Source organism: Sinohyriopsis cumingii, chromosome 19 (assembly GCF_028554795.1).
Source record: "Sinohyriopsis cumingii isolate HCF-2022 chromosome 19, ASM2855479v2, whole genome shotgun sequence".
In the NCBI taxonomy this organism is placed as follows: Eukaryota; Metazoa; Mollusca; class Bivalvia; order Unionida; family Unionidae; genus Sinohyriopsis; species Sinohyriopsis cumingii.
Genome location: NC_142979.1, coordinates 1,341,261 through 1,360,631, shown reverse-complemented (window position 1 = coordinate 1,360,631; position 19,371 = coordinate 1,341,261). Strand labels below are relative to the sequence as shown.

General features: G+C 35.0%; 1 protein-coding gene across 1 annotated transcript in view; it reads left to right on the top strand.

The window, feature by feature from the left end:
- LOC149775038 (stalled ribosome sensor GCN1-like) overlaps window positions 1–19,371 on the top strand; it is a 218,870-nt gene that overhangs the window by 121,275 nt on the left and 78,224 nt on the right. The window contains exons 32-37 of the mRNA XM_089943740.1: window positions 4,756–4,870; window positions 6,316–6,495; window positions 7,890–8,110; window positions 9,970–10,177; window positions 14,347–14,543; window positions 17,896–18,085. Coding sequence (XP_089799866.1) covers window positions 4,756–4,870; window positions 6,316–6,495; window positions 7,890–8,110; window positions 9,970–10,177; window positions 14,347–14,543; window positions 17,896–18,085 — 1,111 coding nt within the window. The remainder of the gene's footprint in view (window positions 1–4,755; window positions 4,871–6,315; window positions 6,496–7,889; window positions 8,111–9,969; window positions 10,178–14,346; window positions 14,544–17,895; window positions 18,086–19,371) is intronic.

Here is a 19,371-nt window from a genome sequence, read left to right as displayed (position 1 = left end):
ATACAATATATCAGTTTAAAAGAAAAAAGCTATACAATTTTACATAGTGCATTGGCATTAAGGCCATTAGGATAGAAAGTATCTAACTTGTGAATCCAATAAGTTTCTTTTATGAGTCTATTCATGTCTCCATGCACAATATCTATTGGCATGAAAGAAAAATCGAGTAGAGAGTGATTATTGGTTTAAAGTGTGTTGAAATATTAGAGGAAAACTGAGGATCTCTATAATTTTTTGTATGAAAGGAATGATTATTCATTCTCTTAGAAACTTGTTGAAGTGTTTGTCCAACATATTGCATGCTACATTTTTTACAGGTTATCAAATAAATCACATCAGCTGATATGCAGTTAGTGTTATCACATAGAGAAAATACCTCTTTTGTATTAGCGCTACTGAACGAAGTACTTTCTCTTATGTTTGCACATTGAGAGCACCAGTGTCTGTTACATTTAGATGATGAAAATTGTCTTTTTTATTTTCAGTTTAGTTCTAATTAGAAAATCTTGCAAATTCTTGGGTCTTTTATAAGCGAGAATTGGTTTATTTTTGTAAAGTGATTTTGCACTGGTTTTATTTGATAAATTTAGGAGACTATAATATTTATTAATTATACGACCTATATTAGGTAATGAAGGATTATATTGTATTGTGAAATGAATTATATTTTTCTCTATTTTACTTTCTGCTGTGTTTAAAGCCTCATGTTGAGTAAGATTACAGGTTTTGTTCAGCGCATAATCAATTATATGTGTAGAATAATTTCTATATTGGAAATATTTTTGTAATTTATTTAACAAACAGATTTTGTTATTGACAATCATCTGAAATAATGTGTCGGTATCTTTTTGCCTGGCTGTATGGTATACCGTTGGGATGACATGAAGAATATTCCACATATTGGTGAATATTAGTTTCCTTGATATGAATATTTGTAGAGATAGTGGTATCAATATTTTTTATTACATTTGTATCTAAAAATGAAACATGCATACTAGGTAAATTTAATCGTCAGGTGAAAATGATTTTGGCAATCAATACAATTTGTTTAGTTCTTCAGTTGAATGGTTTGAGATCATAAATATGTCATCAAAAAATCTGAACCAAACAGATGGATTAAACTTTTCAGTTTGAAGAAAATCATTTTTTAATTTACCCATGAAAAGGGAAGCATACGAAGGAGCCATACCCATTATTTGGATGTAATTCATATTATTAAATTAAAAATAATTATTTTCCAAGAGAGGTTTTATTATTTTACAAATATCTTCACTAGATGTGATATTATTAGGATTGTTATCAGGTAAATATTTACACACTTCAATGCCATTTGTATCCGGAATGTTGGTTTATAGTGATGTTGCATCTAATGATACCAGGATTCAGTTATCAGATAGTGTGGAATAGACTTCAACTTTTTAATGAAATCAGTAGTATCTTTAATGTATGAAGGAAGCGATTTCACTAAAGGTTGTAAAACACTGTCGTTGTTGTTGTTGTAGGGTTTACTGCCATTTTTCAGCACACGATAGGCTATACATGGCAGCCTGTATTAATGGTGGAGGAAGAACCCTGGAAAAAACCACCGACCCATGAGAAGCTACTGGCAAGCTTTCTCACATACCCACACTGGCTGAATCCGAGACTCAAACCGGCACAGACAGAGGTGAGATGGCAGTGATCCATAACGGACAGTGCTTTAGACCACTCGGCCACTCGGGGCCCCGTAAAACACTGTTAATAAATTTGAATAGGTTTTCAGTATATGAATTACAACCTGATATAATGGGTCTTCCTGGATAAATTAAAGGTAAATTATGGTCAGGATTTTTATGAGTTTTGGGTAATATGTAGAATTGAGGTGTACGTATGTTAAGAGGGCAAGTATCAAATTCCTCATGAATGGAATCATTATATTTAGCAATCTCATTAATGCATGTTGAAATTTTTTGTTTGATTTCTATTGACGGGTCTTCATTAATATATTTGTAGTATTTTTCATCATTTAATTGACGTTCAACTTCTTTAATATAATCTTGATTCATAATAATAATAGTGTTTGATATATCAGCCTTTTTAATCACTATACTGTCTTCATTCATTAGATTATATAAAGACTTAATTTTGTCCTAAGAAATATTACTATGATATTGCTTTTGATGATTACCAGTTAATATCTCTTTTGTGAAAGCATCAATGTAAAAATCTAAATATGAATCACATCCACTAGGTGTTGTAAAAGATTATTTAATTGTGTAAAAATGACCTATTTTTTTAGAATGAAAAGAATCTGATTTGCTCTCTGAATTGTTATATGCTTTATTATAAATGAGTTCTTTTAATTTTAAGTGTCTAGAAAAATTAAAAATATCTTAGCTAATTTAATTTTGTTTTGACATTTTGGTTTGGGAAAAAATTTTAGCCCTTTGCCTAACAGTATATAGTCATTATCAGTTAATCTTCTACGTGAGAGGTTTAACTGTTTCTTTACTTCTCTTGATTTGTTTTCTTCGCCTTATTTATTTTTTCCACTCTCTTCTACTTTTGAATTTGTGGAACCTACTATTCTTTTGTCTTGTGATGTCATCTCTATTAGTCCTTGTAAAATCTTTACCAGTTTTGTCAGTGTCTTTCTCATGGTCACATTTTCTGATTCGCCCCGTTTTATGGCTTCTGTGTATGTCTTCTTTGTTGTGCGGAGTCAAGTTTTTTCACTGTTGTTCATCATGTTGATTCTTTTTTTAATTACTCTGTTATTTATGGATTATATTCTGTTCTCCAGTTTTTCCAGCTTGTTGACATTTTTCTTCTTTACTCTTTCATAAATTGTTCAATTTTTCATTCTGCTTCAGAAATATATTATTTTCTATTGATTCTGTTTTCTCATATACTTAATCAAAACTGAAGTGGTTTTGCTCATCTAGTTTCTTCTTCATTTCATCCCTAATATTTTCCATCTGTTTTCCTACGTTTAGTGATAGTTTTTTTATAGACTGCGCCAGTGGCCTAGTGGTTAGAGCATCCACCTTGGAAGCGGGAGGTCGTGGGTTCGATACCCAGCCAAGTCATACCAAAGACTTACAAAAATGGTACTAACAGATGCCTCGCTAGACACTCGGCATTAAGAGGTTAGTGTTAGGACTGGTTGGCCTGGTTACAGGATAATGTGACTGGGTGGGACATCATGCTACTTGTCTGCAGCATGATGCCCCAGTGCTAGACATCTCTATAAACTGCCAGACTGCACACATCTTAGCGATATGACTGAAAAATTGTTAAAGCTACACTAAAAATTCTAATCACACACAGTTATATATATACATATATATATATATATATATATATATATATACATATATATATATATATATATATATATATATATATATATATATATATGAATTTGCAAAATCGTGGTGTTTTGAAAAGGAAATAAATATAACATTTAACTTTTCCTTGTTTTCTTTCACCTCATGTCATTATACATTGGTATGATTTTGTTCATGGGGTCCATAGTGGTACCGTGTTGTATCAAGACTAACATTATTGTGATGCACATTTTAATGAGGGAGAGCTGTGATGGTTTCTGCACAGTAATTGTAGTTCAAGACCACATCAGTAGACCAGTCCAGATCATTTAATCCCATTAGTATGTAATCTCCAGTCAACCATGCCCAGCTAAATAGAGGGCGGGAATATGGTATGCCATTTATGGTACCCTAGGGCAATCTGGGTCAGCAGAATCCTTGCAGATAGAACTTTAGAATGATAAAACCATCCAAATAAAGATAAAAATATAGTCCTATGGATAAAAGATTATAGGTAAAATTTAAAATTCTTTGAAAGATGCACAAGAAAAAAATAGAAGATATAAATCATTAAAGAACAAGATAAAAAATTGATTCAGAAACCATTCTTTTAACGTGTTCAAGATTTATGCTTCTTAATGACAAAAATGCTTGTAATTTATGGCATGGGAATTTGTCTTTAATTCCTGTACTGTCTTTAACAAGTTTTCAGAGGCTGAAAAAATCTTTTTTCAGTCCCTGGGTCCAAAATTTTGTTAACCTTTATTTAAGTCTTGAACCAGAACAGCTTTAACTAGATAAAAAATTTAAAGGGCTTAATCAGCCTGTTTTCATCTTACATGATCACACATTCTGTGATAAATGAAAACCAAAGAAGTGACAGTGAAAAAATGGCTTAAACACATGTAATATGACTTGTTTCGAGTCAAGCTTGGTAGAAATTTGGCATTGTGATCACTCTGGCATCTTTACTTATTTCCACACCCTAGATTAACTCAACATTAATGCTTTTCCTAGCTAAATAAAAGGAAGACTCAACAAGAGATATGTGTGTAGAGGGGGTCAGGCACTGGTTTTATTCATACTTATCCATTTGTATTGAGACTTAGTTCCAGTGACATGGAAAGCTGCAATGTTGAAGGTACATTGGAATTGAGGTGTTTTGAGACCTGGTTTATTTTCTGCATGCATGGATGAAAATGCATGCATTTTCATGTACTGTGTATAATCATTTATAAGATGAGTCCAACTACAAACTGCACAGACTCAGATCTGCTGTCACATAATGCACCTGTCCGTCTGGATCTGTGCAATTTGTTTGGAGTACTCAGTAGAGCAAACAACACAGATCCAGAACTGCCAGTGCTTTATGTGATGGCAGATGAGGGTCTATGTTTTTTGCAGTTTGACTCAACTTATATGGGAGTATATATGGTACTTTATCTAGGCAGCTGATGAGACCTCCAAAGCAGTGATGAGCATGCTGACAGCCCATGGAGTGAAACTAGTTCTTCCTTCTCTTCTGAAAGGCCTAGAGGAAGATTCTTGGAGAACAAAAACAGGTAACTTCTTTTTCGCACTTTGCATTTCTGTAGCAGGTGTATATTTGTTTGAATATAATAAAAAAGGCTTTCATGCTAGTGACTGTACCTTAATTTAGTCCTCAGTATGAAAAAAATAATTGCAATATAGTTATGCCAATAAATGTATGAAATCTAATAATGAGATTAATCTTTGTTATGACATGGTAAAGGTTTTGTGCCATAATACCATTTAGAGCACTGTAATATTTGTTATGGCATGTTAAATCAAAATATATTACAGAAGCAGTAATTTGATAGATCAGGGAAACCATGCTTTTGCACAATGGTCAGGGTCCACAAAGTGTCATAGTTTTATGTAATGTATCTAACTTGGACAGCTCTGGTGGCCTAGTGGTTAGAGCGTCTGCCTCGGATGCGGGAGGTCGCAGGTTCAAACCCTGCCAATTCATACCAAAGACTTATAAAAATGGTACTAACAGGTACCTCACTAGGTTCTCAGCATTAAGAGGTTAGTGTTAGGACTGGTTGGCTTTGTTCCAGGATAAGATGACTGGGTCGGACATCATGCGACATATCTGCAACAAGATGCCTCACTGCTGGACATCACTGTAAACCGCCACACTGCAGATATGGTATCGATATGACTGAACAATTGTTAAAGCTACGTTAAAAATCTAAACCACACACAAATACAAATTTTTGTTTAGTAAAGAACTGATTGACTTTTGGCCACCAGTGGATTGATGATGTGACTGCTGGCTGTCTACATGAACATGTCAAATGGCTTCAGTTTAATGGTTGTTAATAATGCAGTTTAATACAACTGCATCAGCTGTTTGCTGTTGGATTAATGTTGATGATTTGCAATTACTTATTAGTTAGGTAAATATTTATCAGTTTGGGTGATAAAAATATTTAATTAATTGCATTTTTTTGTGCATGGGTGTGTATGCTGGTTGATTCATTTGTCGTTTGTTGTTTGCTCTAGGTTAAACAGTTTACACAGAATGGACTGAAGACAAATACAAAGAAGAATTATTGGTGTTATTGTTGATGGTTCAATAGAAATTAGATTAGCAGTTGTCATCATTATTAAGAGCTGACGTCTTTGTGTGATCGACTGTTGACATTTTTGCAATGAACATTCAGAAATATAAACTTTTACCATTTCTAGTCACTTAAAGAAAGACAAAATATTTCCCTATTGTTGCGCTAGTATGGTGATGATGATGATGATGATGATGAAGGTTGTTATTGTAGTGTTCATTAGATGATAATAATTATGTTAAAAATAATAATAAAATCATTTTATGAATGTTAAATAATAATATTGATAAAAATGTCCATATTTTTTCAAAGTAGGGGGATGCTAATGTGGAATAGATTTTGTATATCCGTTCTTTTGCGACTTTTTTTTAAGAAAGCAGTCAAGAGAATGTTGTACAATTTTTCTTTCCTTGTAGGTGCTGTGGAGTTGCTTGGTGCTATGGCCTTTTGTGCCCCAAAACAGCTTTCAGCTTGCCTGCCCAGTATAGTGCCAAAATTGACAGAGGTTCTGACAGACTCTCACGTCAAGGTACAAAAAGCAGGGGCACAAGCCCTCAAACAGATTGGATCTGTCATCCGCAACCCTGAAATTCAAGGTATTATATTTTAAGGAAATTCCTTGAGAAGAAATAAGGATAGTATGTTTGTTTTATTGTTGCATAAAAGGAAGACAAAGAAACATGGATGTGCATTCTTCCTTGCTTACTGCAATAAGTATAAAATTGAAGATCAAATTTGCAATTGATAAAATTGTATGTTGCTTACCAGCAAGAATGTGTCTTTAAAGTGTTAACATGCCTGCAAATTAGCTTATGTTTCCTCTGCATATACAGATTCTGGGTATTTTATAAGAACATTTAAAAACTTGACTTGTATGTAAATAAATCAGATGCCTTTTATGAAGGTGGGTCAGTCATACCATCAGCAATAAAACTTATATGAACTTGGTTAGATTGTTCTTGGCAGCAATGTTAACTAAGATGAGGTTTGGTGAGGCATTGTGATATCTGTAATAAAGTTTTAAGGCTTTTAAGATAATTATCTGTTTGATTTTGTTTGGTCCAAATTTGGGTTAAAATTGTCACTAGACAAATATTTGCAAAAACTAGACAGACTGTGGTAATAACATTAATGCATGCAGATTCCTTGTGATTTGCCAGGTACTTTACCTTCAGTCGTATTCAAGATGTGTGGAAAATAAGGAAACCAGATGAAAAATTTGTCCTGAAATTATGTGGTAGCTATCCCAGTTATGATGTAGTATACTATCTGTGATACTATTTATTATTGTAACATTTGCCATCACAATCTGATTCATTATCAGAAAATGCTGTTAATATAATATGAAGAGAATGCATGTTTTATTTCATTCCCACTAAAACGGATGAAAGTTATGTCAATAATTCTTGCTGTTTTAAAAGGCAATTTACTGATAATTTTGAAATCTGCTGATGTGATGTTTAGTTCTTTCTTTGTTTTGGTAAGTTTTATGAATTCCAGGTATAATCTCGTATTTTTCATGCTTAATTTAGCATCAGATTCTGAATTAAGCTCAGAAGCAAGTATCAGAAAACATACATTGAGGTTATGACACTTAGATTTAGCATGTAGAGTAACTAGTTGGAGAAGGACTCAATCCTGAATACATATGATTCTAACTTTAATCTGTGGCATGTCAATGATTGTCAGAATGTTTTGAATTTGAACGTGCAAGTTGAGTCCAACTGCAAACAGCATAGACCCTGATCTGCCACCGCCCATTGTACTGGCAGATCAGGGTCTGTGTTGATTTTTTTATTGATGACTCCTATCAAGTTGCATAGACCCAGATCTGCAGGTGCATCATGCAATGATGTATCACAGTCTGTGCAGTTTGCATTTGGAGTTGACTTGTACAGCAAGCATATAAGGTGAGCTAGTGTTATTTTGTTTCAAAAGTATTTGAGAACAAGTGATCTCTAGTAACCTTTTTCTTTCGTCTTCCTGATAGCTATTGTTCCTGTTCTACTTGATGCCCTTCAGGAACCTGCCAAAAAGACAATGTTATGCCTGCAAATGCTGCTAGAAACCAAATTTGTCCACTTTATTGACGCCCCATCTCTTGCCCTCATCATGCCTGTAGCTGAGAGGGCATTCCAGGACCGTAACACGGAGATAAGGAAAATGGCAGCTCAGATTATTGGCAATATGTACTCTTTAACAGATCAGAAGGTAATTAGTTTTACACATAACATGGGAGGTTATAATAATCTTATCTTCCTACAGGCATCTCCCATGATCAGAAGACTAAAGTCAATACCCCAGTATGAAGACTAGGAAACATTAGATAGGCCAATCATATAGAACAAACAAATGTTATATTTGTATTGGTTGTTTGGGAGGCTGATTGAAATAAAGATTCATTATAACTGTATCTTTTATACTTTTGATTCAGTTGGTGGTTTATTACCATAATCCCTACTCCTTTTTAGTTTATCCTAGATATATGATTCTACCAGGAATAAGACAAAATTAACCATTTTAAGGGCTGTCTGTAGCATGCATTTTATGAAGGTTAGCAGGATTTGCAGAGACACTGAAAATACTTATTTCAGTTGTAAGCTAGCAGCATCATTGTTCTTGTGAAAGCAATTCCATGCTAGTAAAAATATCTGCTGGCATCTTCATCTTAGTGTGATCAATAAAGCTTCAGTCTTAACCCTTTACCTCATGCAAGTGCCTTTGGATGCCTCCATTCCATGCACATGGAAGCGCCTTACGATGCCTGTACTCCATTTGCATGGAAGTGCCTTTGAATGGAAGCACCTTTGCAGGTATCAGCCATTTTAAGCAGGTTTTCAGAGTGCCACCTTCGGGGAAAACCCCCTATTAGATGCTACATTCATTTCTGCGAATGACCATTACGTCAGATCACATAGTCACTGTTTATGCTCTGGTCAAAATCTGCTATTTAATGTAACTGGTTCGTATTCTCCACTCTCCAAAATGGAGGTCGCAGATTTCGTTAAGTACTTGCGTAGTTTTCATGATTAGAATCACAACTATGAAAGCTTCAATAACTTAGGTGAAGGCTCTGATATTGATGTAGGTAGCAATTAGTTTTTGTAAATTATCAAATTCAGATGACTTAGTGATGTAGACACGGACAAAAATCTTGTAAATTTCGAATATGAGAAATGGAAGTTACGGTTGGTCATGCGGCTTCACTGACTTGACGGTAAATGAATTCTCTCAGTAAAAAATTATTCCTTGAAAAATAATTACACTGCTTTAACGATCAGACTTTACTCTTAAATTTTTCCATACAATATAGATGTGTACCAAAAATGTAAAATGGTTAAAATTGCTGTTAAACATAACATACACTATATATCTTAATAGTTAACAGGCAGGCCTATGTGTATGAAGTCGAATAGGTAACAGGTGTTCTATTTATAGCGCACTGCACTGGGTAACTTTGCTACATCTGTACCGAAGGCCTAAAAAGCGGTAAAGGTGAAGGTGGCAGAAAACATTATCTGACCAGAAGAAAAGAAATTAAACATTTTTAAATTCTCAGTCTCATCTTCTCATAGCTCTTACTCAAAATGATGTGAGATAGCTTGTTGAAAGGGACAATTTCTTTGCATCAAAATGATGTTTGAATTACTGAAAAGTGTCATTGTAGATGCAAATATAAAGAAATTGATGGCAAGGTGTGAAACGGCAGCATAATATTCTCATAATTTTTGCCCATTTTTATATGAAGCTTGCATTGGGTACATGTTTAAAAATTGAAGATGACTTCCTTTGCTACATGATTCTAGACTGACAAAATGTAGGGCAAAATTTGGTTGCAGTGGTTGCACACTAGATGTTAGGCGTTGTTGAACATCAACAATTCTTAAGGGTAGAAACTATGCTCACATTCATTTTTTGAATGTGCAAATTAAGCAGCTACTTGACCCGTGTAAGTACTTTGGTTTTACTTGACCCTGCCAATATTTACCTGGACTGGACGAGTAGGAGTGGTTTTTCTGAACCGTGATATACATCAGCAGATTTAGCTTTAAAATACTATTTCTGTGCAGGATTTGGAACCGTACATAGATAAGGTCATTCCTGGCTTAAAGCAGTCACTTTTGGACCCAGTACCTGAAGTTCGTACGGTCTCGGCCCGAGCCCTTGGTGCCATGGTGAAGGGACTTAGCAAGGACAAGTTTAATGATCTCATGAAATGGCTGATGGATGTACTCAAGTCAGAGGCCAGTTCTGTGGATAGGTCAGGTGCTGCTCAAGGTATGGAACAGAAATAGCCATAAAACAAATTAGAATCTCACCTGCATTAGAATATATCAAGACTTTGTATCTGTTGTTGTATTATGCACTAGCAGATCAGGGTCTGTGTTGTTTGTTCTGCTGATTATTCCTAACAAACTGCACAGACCCAGGTCTTTTGCACCAAAATAACTCATGAACTCACTTATAGTGAATAGGTAGTCTCGGATCCAATTTAGTTTCTAGAAAATGCCAAAAGAAATTACTCTTATTTGTTGAATGTGAAGAAAATCATGATCAGATATAAAATGGAACCCTGATATATTGCTTGTTTTATTGTAAGAATTGGCAGTTTGTGGAAATTTTAATCAACATAATGAAATTCTCAGCTTTTAAGACCTGTATTTTGTTACATTTTCTTTACAAGAAAAAATCTCAGTACACTGTAATAACAATCTTTGATAAAATTTTGATTTGTGAAAATGTCACTAATGCCTAAATGTTGCAGGACTTTAAGAAATAAATGGTTGTGAAACAAGTTTTGCCTAGTGAACATGTGGTTGTATATTTTAATTCTGTTTCAGTATAATCATCATTAATTTGATATGTCCTCTTGTATTCAAATGTGAAAAATACCAATCTATAGTCGTCACTATGTCCACAGGCATTTATGTCAGAAATTAATTAACTGCTATGTTTTAATCTCCGATTTCCAGACATATTTGCTGTTATACAAACCTGTGTTCAATATCGCATTAATTAATGTTTGTATTAAGTTAAATAAAGAAATGAAATTTTTAAAAAGTTAAAGGCATGCAAATCCTATTTAAGAGCTAGCAGTAAGGGTTGTGTGCCAAGTCAACTTATTTCAATTGAGCACTCAAACATCCTACTTATGAGCTAGCAGTAAGGGTTGTGTGCCAAGTCAACTTATTTCAATTGAGCAAACATCCTACTTATGAGCTAGCAGTAAGGGTTGTGTGCCAAGTCAACTTATTTCAATTGCGTACTCAAACATCCTACTTATGAGCTAGCAGTAAGGGTTGTGTGTCAGGTCAGCTTATTTCATTTGAGCACTCAAACATCCTACTTATGTTGTTGTTGTTCTAGGGTTTAATGCCATTTTTCAGCACAAGATAGGCTATACATGGCGGCCAGTATTAATGGTGGAGGAAGAACCTTGGAAAACCCAGAGAAGAACCACCAACCAACAAGAAGCTACTGGCAGGCTTTCCCACATACCCTCCTACTTATGAGCTAGCAGTAAGGGTTGTGTGCCAAGTCAACTTATTTCAATTGAGCACTCAAACTTCCTACTTATGAGCTAGCAGTAAGGGTTGTGTGTCAGGTCAACTTATTTCAGTTGAGCACTCAAACATCCTACTTATGAGCTAGCAGTAAGGGTTGTGTGCCAAGTCAACTTATTTCATTTGAGCACTCAAACATCCTACCTATGACCTAGCAGTAAGGGTTGTGTGCCAAGTCAACTTATTTCAATTGAGCAAACATCCTACTTATGAGCTGGCAGTAAGGGTTTTGTGTCAGGTCAACTTCTTTCAATTGAGCAAACATCCTACTTCTGAGCTAGCAGTAAGGGTTGTGTGTCAGGTCAACTTATTTCAATTGAGCAAACATCCTACTTATGAGCTAGCAGTAAGGGTTGTGTGTCAGGTCAAACTTATTTCAATTGAGCAAACGTCCTACTTATGAGCTAGCAGTAAGGGTTGTGTGTCAGGTCAACTTATTTCAATTGAGCCCTCAAACATCCTACTTCATAGCTAGCAGTAAGGGTTGTGTGTCAGGTCAACTCATTTCAATTGAGCACTCAAACATCCTACTTATGAGTTAGCAGTAAGGGTTGTGTGTCAGGTCAACTTATTTCAATTGAGGACTCAAACATCCTACTTCTGAGCTAGCAGTAAGGGTTGTGAGTCAGGTCAACTTATTTCAATTGAGCAAACATCCTACTTCTGAGCTAGCAGTAAGGGTTGTGTGTCAGGTCAACTTTTTTCAGTTGAGCAAACATCCTACTTCTGAGCTAGCAGTAAGGGTTGTGTGTCAGGTCAATTATTTCAATTGAGCAAACATCCTACTTATGAGCTAGCAGTAAGGGTTGTGTGTCAGGTCAACTTATTTCAATTGAGCACTCAAACATCCTACTTCATAGCTAGCAGTAAGGGTTGTGTGTCAGGTCAACTCATTTCAATTGAGCACTTAAACATCATACTTATGAGCTAGCAGTAAGGGTTGTGTGCCAAGTTAACTCATTTCAATCGAGCACTCAAACAATTGAGTAAACATCCTACTTATGAGCTAGCAGTAAGGGTTGTGAGTCAGGTCAATTCATTTCAATTGAGCACTCAAACACTGTTATAAACATATTTGTGTAACTACCTTAAATTATCCTGGTCATTCACAAATCTGATCAAAGGTAGCAAGGCAACCAAGCGAAAGGAGAACCCAATGAATTCAGAGCTTTGACAGATTTGGTTCATTATGGAGAAGTGAGTTCCAAAATTTGTTGGGTACTTAAAAATTCCCAAAATGGCAGTCAGATTTGCTCATGGATTAGAAGAGGTTTCACTGTTATTTGCAATGAAATCATGGCATCAGTATTTCACTTTAAAAAAATTTGTAAAGCCCCAAGGTGGTGTTAAGTGCAAAAAGTCGTATATGCCAATTATCTAAATAATGCTATCCCAAAGTCTAGTTGTCCAAGATGTAAATGATGCCACTTGGACAGCCATTATAACCACAATAGCTGCCTTCTTGAAACATTTTATATTACTACTCCTCCTGAATGGATGGTCATATCAACATGGGGTTTTCACTAAAAGACTTTTTATATCTGGTTCGTTCCAAATGAAAATGGTTCCCATCTCACATCCAGTATAGCTGCCGTAGTAGCATCTTAAAAATCGTATCACTATTCTTTCCAAATTGAAGGTTATATAGACATTTGATACTGACCTTAAGACTTCTTATGAGGTCTAGTTGTCCTAAATGAAAACGATTCCTATCATACTGCTATGGCAGCCATGGTAACCATTTTGAAACTTTTGTCATTGCTACTCCTCCTGGATGGATGGTCATATCAATTTGGGATTTTCACATAAATACTTCTTGTGATGTCTAGTTAACTTTTATTGAAAATGGTACTGATCTGAAATCCAGTATGTCTGCCATGCTATCTTGAAAATCTTTTATTACTTCCTAATACTTTTTCTGAATGGATGGTCGTATCGACATAGTTTTCACCAGAAGATTTCATATGATGTCTGGTTGGTCATAAAAGACTATGACTAATATGGTGGCCATCTTGAGAATCTTTATTTGCTCAAAAATATCAGGGACAGTTTTAACACTGATCAGTTAAAAAGAATAAACAGTCATACCTTGGATTCCTGAAAATTCTCTTCAGCCAGTAATGCAGTAGTCCCTTCAACGGTCACTTTTTTCTTTTGCAATAAAACTGTCAATTTTTCAGATAACTCTGACTTAAATTTTTCAGATAACTCTGACATAAATATTTGTCCTATCTTCTCGTATTTGATTACTACAACGGATGTATGATCCTGTATATAAGGTCCATAAAAGAATATAATCGACACTATCATAAATAGACATTGTAGCAGCTAAGTGATCCAAACGTTTCCTCACGAAGGTTCAGTGTAAGTGTGAATTTTTAGTCCTAAACTGCCACATCACTTAATGCAGTGAGCAATATCAGGCTTGTAGTCTTACGCCATAGCTTTGCAAACGAGACCTAGCATTCCATGGAAGACCTTTTTCTGTTTCTTTCTATTATTTATTTGCAGATGATGTTAGGACTGTTCCCTTTAAACCTATATAGTACACTGCAAAGACAGTTTTGAATAGATATTTTCCATATTTACTTCAAATTCTGGTGATGATAATACAGAATTCCAAAGTACATTTATAGGTTACTATTAAAATGTAAAAATATCTTCCAAAGGTTCCATCTTTTTTAATGGAACAGCCCTAATTATACCTTTATAACTTCAAAACATATTTTGCTAATTTTATAAAGTTTTGGACCTGTATTTCTTTTTGGATACAGTTTGAGCATTCTTGTTTTTACAAACATATACCTTTCCTGAGGTCTAAGTTTTAAAAAAGTGGCTGACATTAAATTTCTTTGACTGATTTCTGGTTGTTGACTGTTTCAGGTCTAAGTGAAGTATTTGGAGGCCTTGGACTTGCTGAATTACAGAAGATGATGCCATCCATCATCCAGACTGCTGAAAGGTTGGACATCCCATCTTATGTACGAGATGGCTACATTATGCTGTACATCTACCTGCCATCAGTGTTTGGGGACAACTTCCTGCCCTATGTGGGGCCTAGCATCCCATCCATATTGAAGGTAAATCCAATGTGATCTTCTACACATGCTTTATTTTGGTGACAACTAAATTTTATGGTTTCTTGAAGTAAAGCAGTTTAGTAGCAATTTATTTTGTTTATTGTTCAGTGTTTAGTTTCCTTGTTCTCATAAAATGTGTATTTTCAGCAGTTTAATTTTGAGCAACTTGTATAAAATATTATTCTCTGGACTGTAAGGAGACACAATTTTTGTCCATTTTCACTAGCCACGGTTCTGATATGTTAAACATATCTATACCTTGGTAGATCGAGCACTTATTTCTGTGCTTTGGGTCTTCTGTGAATTGCATTGGAAGCAGCAGAAAGCCACTGCATCCAATCAAATTAAGTTGTTCAGATTTGAACACTGTTCAAGACCAGGGGAGCAGACAACTTGAATAGACTAATAAATGAGCAGTTTTCCACTACCATTTGTGTTTGTACAAATACATTTCAGTAAATTCACATGTAATGGCTTCTCTCTGGTATGTAGTCATACTTTCAATGTTAAACTTACAAAGTATCCTTTTAAATTCAAATGCCTACACCATTTTTGTCTGATATATAATGTACTGCTGTTACATGCTATTGGTTAGTTGGCATTACATGCTAAGAGAGGCAGCTGACGAAATCCATTAGATGTCTCTCGGACAAAGCACTAAAATAGCAGCTCAGTTCACCAAGGTGTAGATATGGATAACATATCAGAACCTTGGCTAGTGAAGATGGGTTTTTGTCAGGATAATTGGTTTTAGTACTGACTGAAGAAAAAAAAGGCAAGAAATAGAAATTACTTTTGATGGTGTTGTTATCATTGTCAACACTAAGTTATGGCATTTAGCTCGGTTTCTCTGACAACATTGTGTATAAAGTGATGAGTGTATTCATCTTGGATGGTACAGCTAGCAGTGCAGTATTCCACGAGTGCTCTCTGACCCAGGCAGACATTATATGGCTCAAATGTCTGTTCTTGGACCTGTTCTCTTCATTCTGTACACTTAGTCACTCTCAAATGTCATAGATCATCATCCAGTGTCTCACCAATTGTACGCGGATGACACCCAAATATACAAATCTAGCCACCCAACTGAAGTAGATGCTACCATCCAAGGTGTAGGGAGGTGCATTTCTGATGTAAAATCATGGATGACATGTAACAAGCTGCACATGAATGATGATAAAACCGAGGCCATTCTGATCACAACACAAAGACTTTCTCATTCACATCCTTTACCTCAAACAATAAATATCAGCAACACCAACATTAAATTCACACAGTCAGTACAAAACCTAGGTGTTACTCTGGACAGTACTCTCACATTGCACCAACATGTCATGAACATATGCAAGGCTCCATTCGCAAATATCTTTCAGTTGATACCACTAAAACACTTGTGTGTTCATTAGTACTTTCAAGACTGGACTATTGTAACTCAATTCTGTCTGGTTCATCTCAATATCTACTCCAGAAACTTCAAAAAGTTCAAAACACATCTGCTCAGATCATACTTAGAGTACCCCGATCAGAGCACACCTCCCCGCTGCTCTGTACCCTACACTGGCTATCCATTCGATCCAGAATCAAACACAAAATTTGTTCTCTGTGCTACATTTCACTGTCAGACTCTAGTCCAACATACCTCTCTGACCTCACCCATGTGTACACACCAGCAAGATACTTACACTCCTCTTTTGACAATCGTATACTCATTATTCCCACTGTGAAAACAAAGTCATATGGACAGCGTTCTTTTGCATACCAGGGCCCAGCAACGTGGAATGAATTGCCCATTGAACTTAGACACAAAGACACAGTGATCCCATTCTAGAGTGCTCTCAAAACTCACTTATTTCAACTGCAAGAACAAACTTAAAGACCTAATAATGTTTCCTACCTTAAATATTCTCATCATGATTTTTTTATTATTTGTTTATATGTTTTCTAATTTCATGGTGTTTCTTTTTGTAATCATATCATTATATGTTTTTTATCTTATAGGTGTTGTCTAATGTCATAAAGCACTTAGAGCTTCTAAAGATTAGGCGCTATACAAAGTCCTCATTATTATTATAAGAGGAATATTAATGACCTCGGTGACCCAGTATTAAGGTCATGATAATCATCTGCTCAAGTGACTATGAATGGTTTTTGGATTATGCCACAGCTGAGCAAGCAAGACATAGCACTCTGCAGAATTCTTGGCAAGATAATCAGTAACATTATAGACAATAAATCATGTATCTGGGAAATACACCACTAGTCTGTATGATTGAATACCATATATAGTCTGTATGATTGAATACCATATATAGTCTGTATGATTGACTACCATATATAGTCTGTATGATTGACTACCGTATATAGTCTGTATGATTGACTACCATATATAGTCTGTATAATTGAATACCATATATAGTCTGTATGATTGAATACTGTATATAGTCTGTATGATTGGCTACCATATATAGTCTGTATAATTGAATACCATATATAGTCTGTATGATTGAATACCGTATATAGTCTGTATGATTGAATACCATATATAGTCTGTATGATTGACTACCGTATATAGTCTGTATGATTGAATACCATATATAGTCTGTATGATTGAATACCCTATATAGTCTGTATGATTGACTACCATATACAGTCTGTATGATTGACTACCGTATATAGTCTGTATGATTGACTACCATATATAGTCTGTATGATTGACTACCATATATAGTCTGTATAATTGACTACTGTATATAGTCTGTATGATTGAATACAATATATAGTCTGTATGATTGAATACCATATATAGTCTGTATGATTGACTACCATATATAGTCTGTATGATCAAATACCGTATATAGTCTGTATGATTGACTACCGTATATAGTCTGTATGATCGAATACCATATATAGTCTGTATGATTGACTACCGTATATAGTCTGTATGATTGAATACCATATATAGTCTGTATGATTGAATACCGTATATAGTCTGTATGATTGAATACCATATATAGTCTGTATGATTGAATACCATATATAGTCTGTATGATTGAATACCATATATAGTCTGTATGATTGAATACCGTATATCATCTGTATGATTGACTACCATATATATTCATTATTTGCAGACATTATAAACCCTGATCTGCTGTTGTGTTATATGCCAGCAGATTAGAGTTTGACAGATTAGTCCAGTCAAACTATATAGAGACAGATCTGTTGGTGCATTATGTGACAAAAGATCTGTCTTTGTGCTATTTGCAGTTGGAATCAACTTCTGTGTGAGTATATATGGTAGTGTGTATAATTGAAATCTGGTTAATTGACATTCCATTGTATCAATTTGCAGGCACTTGCAGATGAATCAGAGTATGTCAGAGATACTGCCCTTCGTGCAGGTCAGAGAATTATCAATATGTATGCCAACACCGCTATTGAGCTCCTTCTTCCAGAGCTTGAACGTGGCTTGTTTGATGACAACTGGCGAATTCGATACAGCTCAGTCCAGTTGCTGGGAGATCTATTGTTTAAAATGTCAGGTAAAATGCAGGTTGATAAAATTAGATTAAATCTAAACAGTGTTTGGGTTTAAAGCTGGCAGCTGTTAAAATCTGCTGGTCTAAGTACAGTTTTTCTGGCAGCTATTTTTTTTTTAAAGCTCTTCTTTACATACCATTACCAGTCCAAGCCTTTTGAAATTGCTAATAGCAAAATACAGATACAGATACAACGCACAAAGAACCTGTCTAATCAGACTCATAATTATTGCAGATCTCTGTCAAAATTGTTGGCAAACCTCATCATACTTTTGACATCGAGTTTTGTGTGTCACTGTTGGATCTGACCGATCCGGTGGCCTAGTGGTTTGATCATCCACCATGGATGCTCTGGGTCACAAGTTCAAACCACAGCTGATTCATACCAAAGACTGATAAGAATGGTACTTGCAGCTGCTTTGATTGGCACTCTGCATTAAGAGGATAGTGCTAGGACTGGTTGGCTTGGTGTCAGGATAATGTAACTGGGTGGGACATAATGCTAAATGTCTGCAGCATGATGCCTCAGTGCTAGACATCACTATAAACTATCACACTGCAGACATCGTAGCAGTATAACTGAAAATTGTTAAAGCTATGTTTAAAATCAAAATCACACACTGTTTAAACTGGTCAGGTTTTTTGTAACATCACCATATTCACAAAGTAAGATTTTATTCTTTTTATCAATGGGCAAAATATGTTTTTGTTTGTAATCTTTCTCATAAACAGGTATTCATATTATAGTATTATCTTATCTTCCCATTTGTTTGTATCACCCTACTGATTTAAAAAACTAAAAGCATCAAGGATATAAAAATGTATAAAACTTAATCATTTCTTTCTTCAGTTTATAAATTATTACCTGATTGTAACAAAGGGTCTCTAACACTATCAACTTGTTGGCATTTCAAACTGAACTGGAGTTTCTTTAATGGTTACCATATTTGCAAAGATGAGTGTGTTTTCAGGCAACAGATGTGATGTTAAACATGTTCAGTAAAAATAGTTCTGTAAATGTAATGGTTACTTTTCTTTAAACCAGGGTTCCCATGCTACCAGGATGGTAGAAATGATAAATTCTTCGTGTGAAAAGTCTTTGAATCTTGCATATATTGATGAATGTTGCAAAAACCCGACAAATTTTCTGCCAGCATTTGACACTTGAAACAATTATGTAATTGAGTCATATCTGAACTGATTATGAGTTAAATTTACCGAGTTCTGACCAGAATATTCAGAGATTGCAGAATGGGTCATTTAGGTGCTTGCCATAAACATATTTGTCG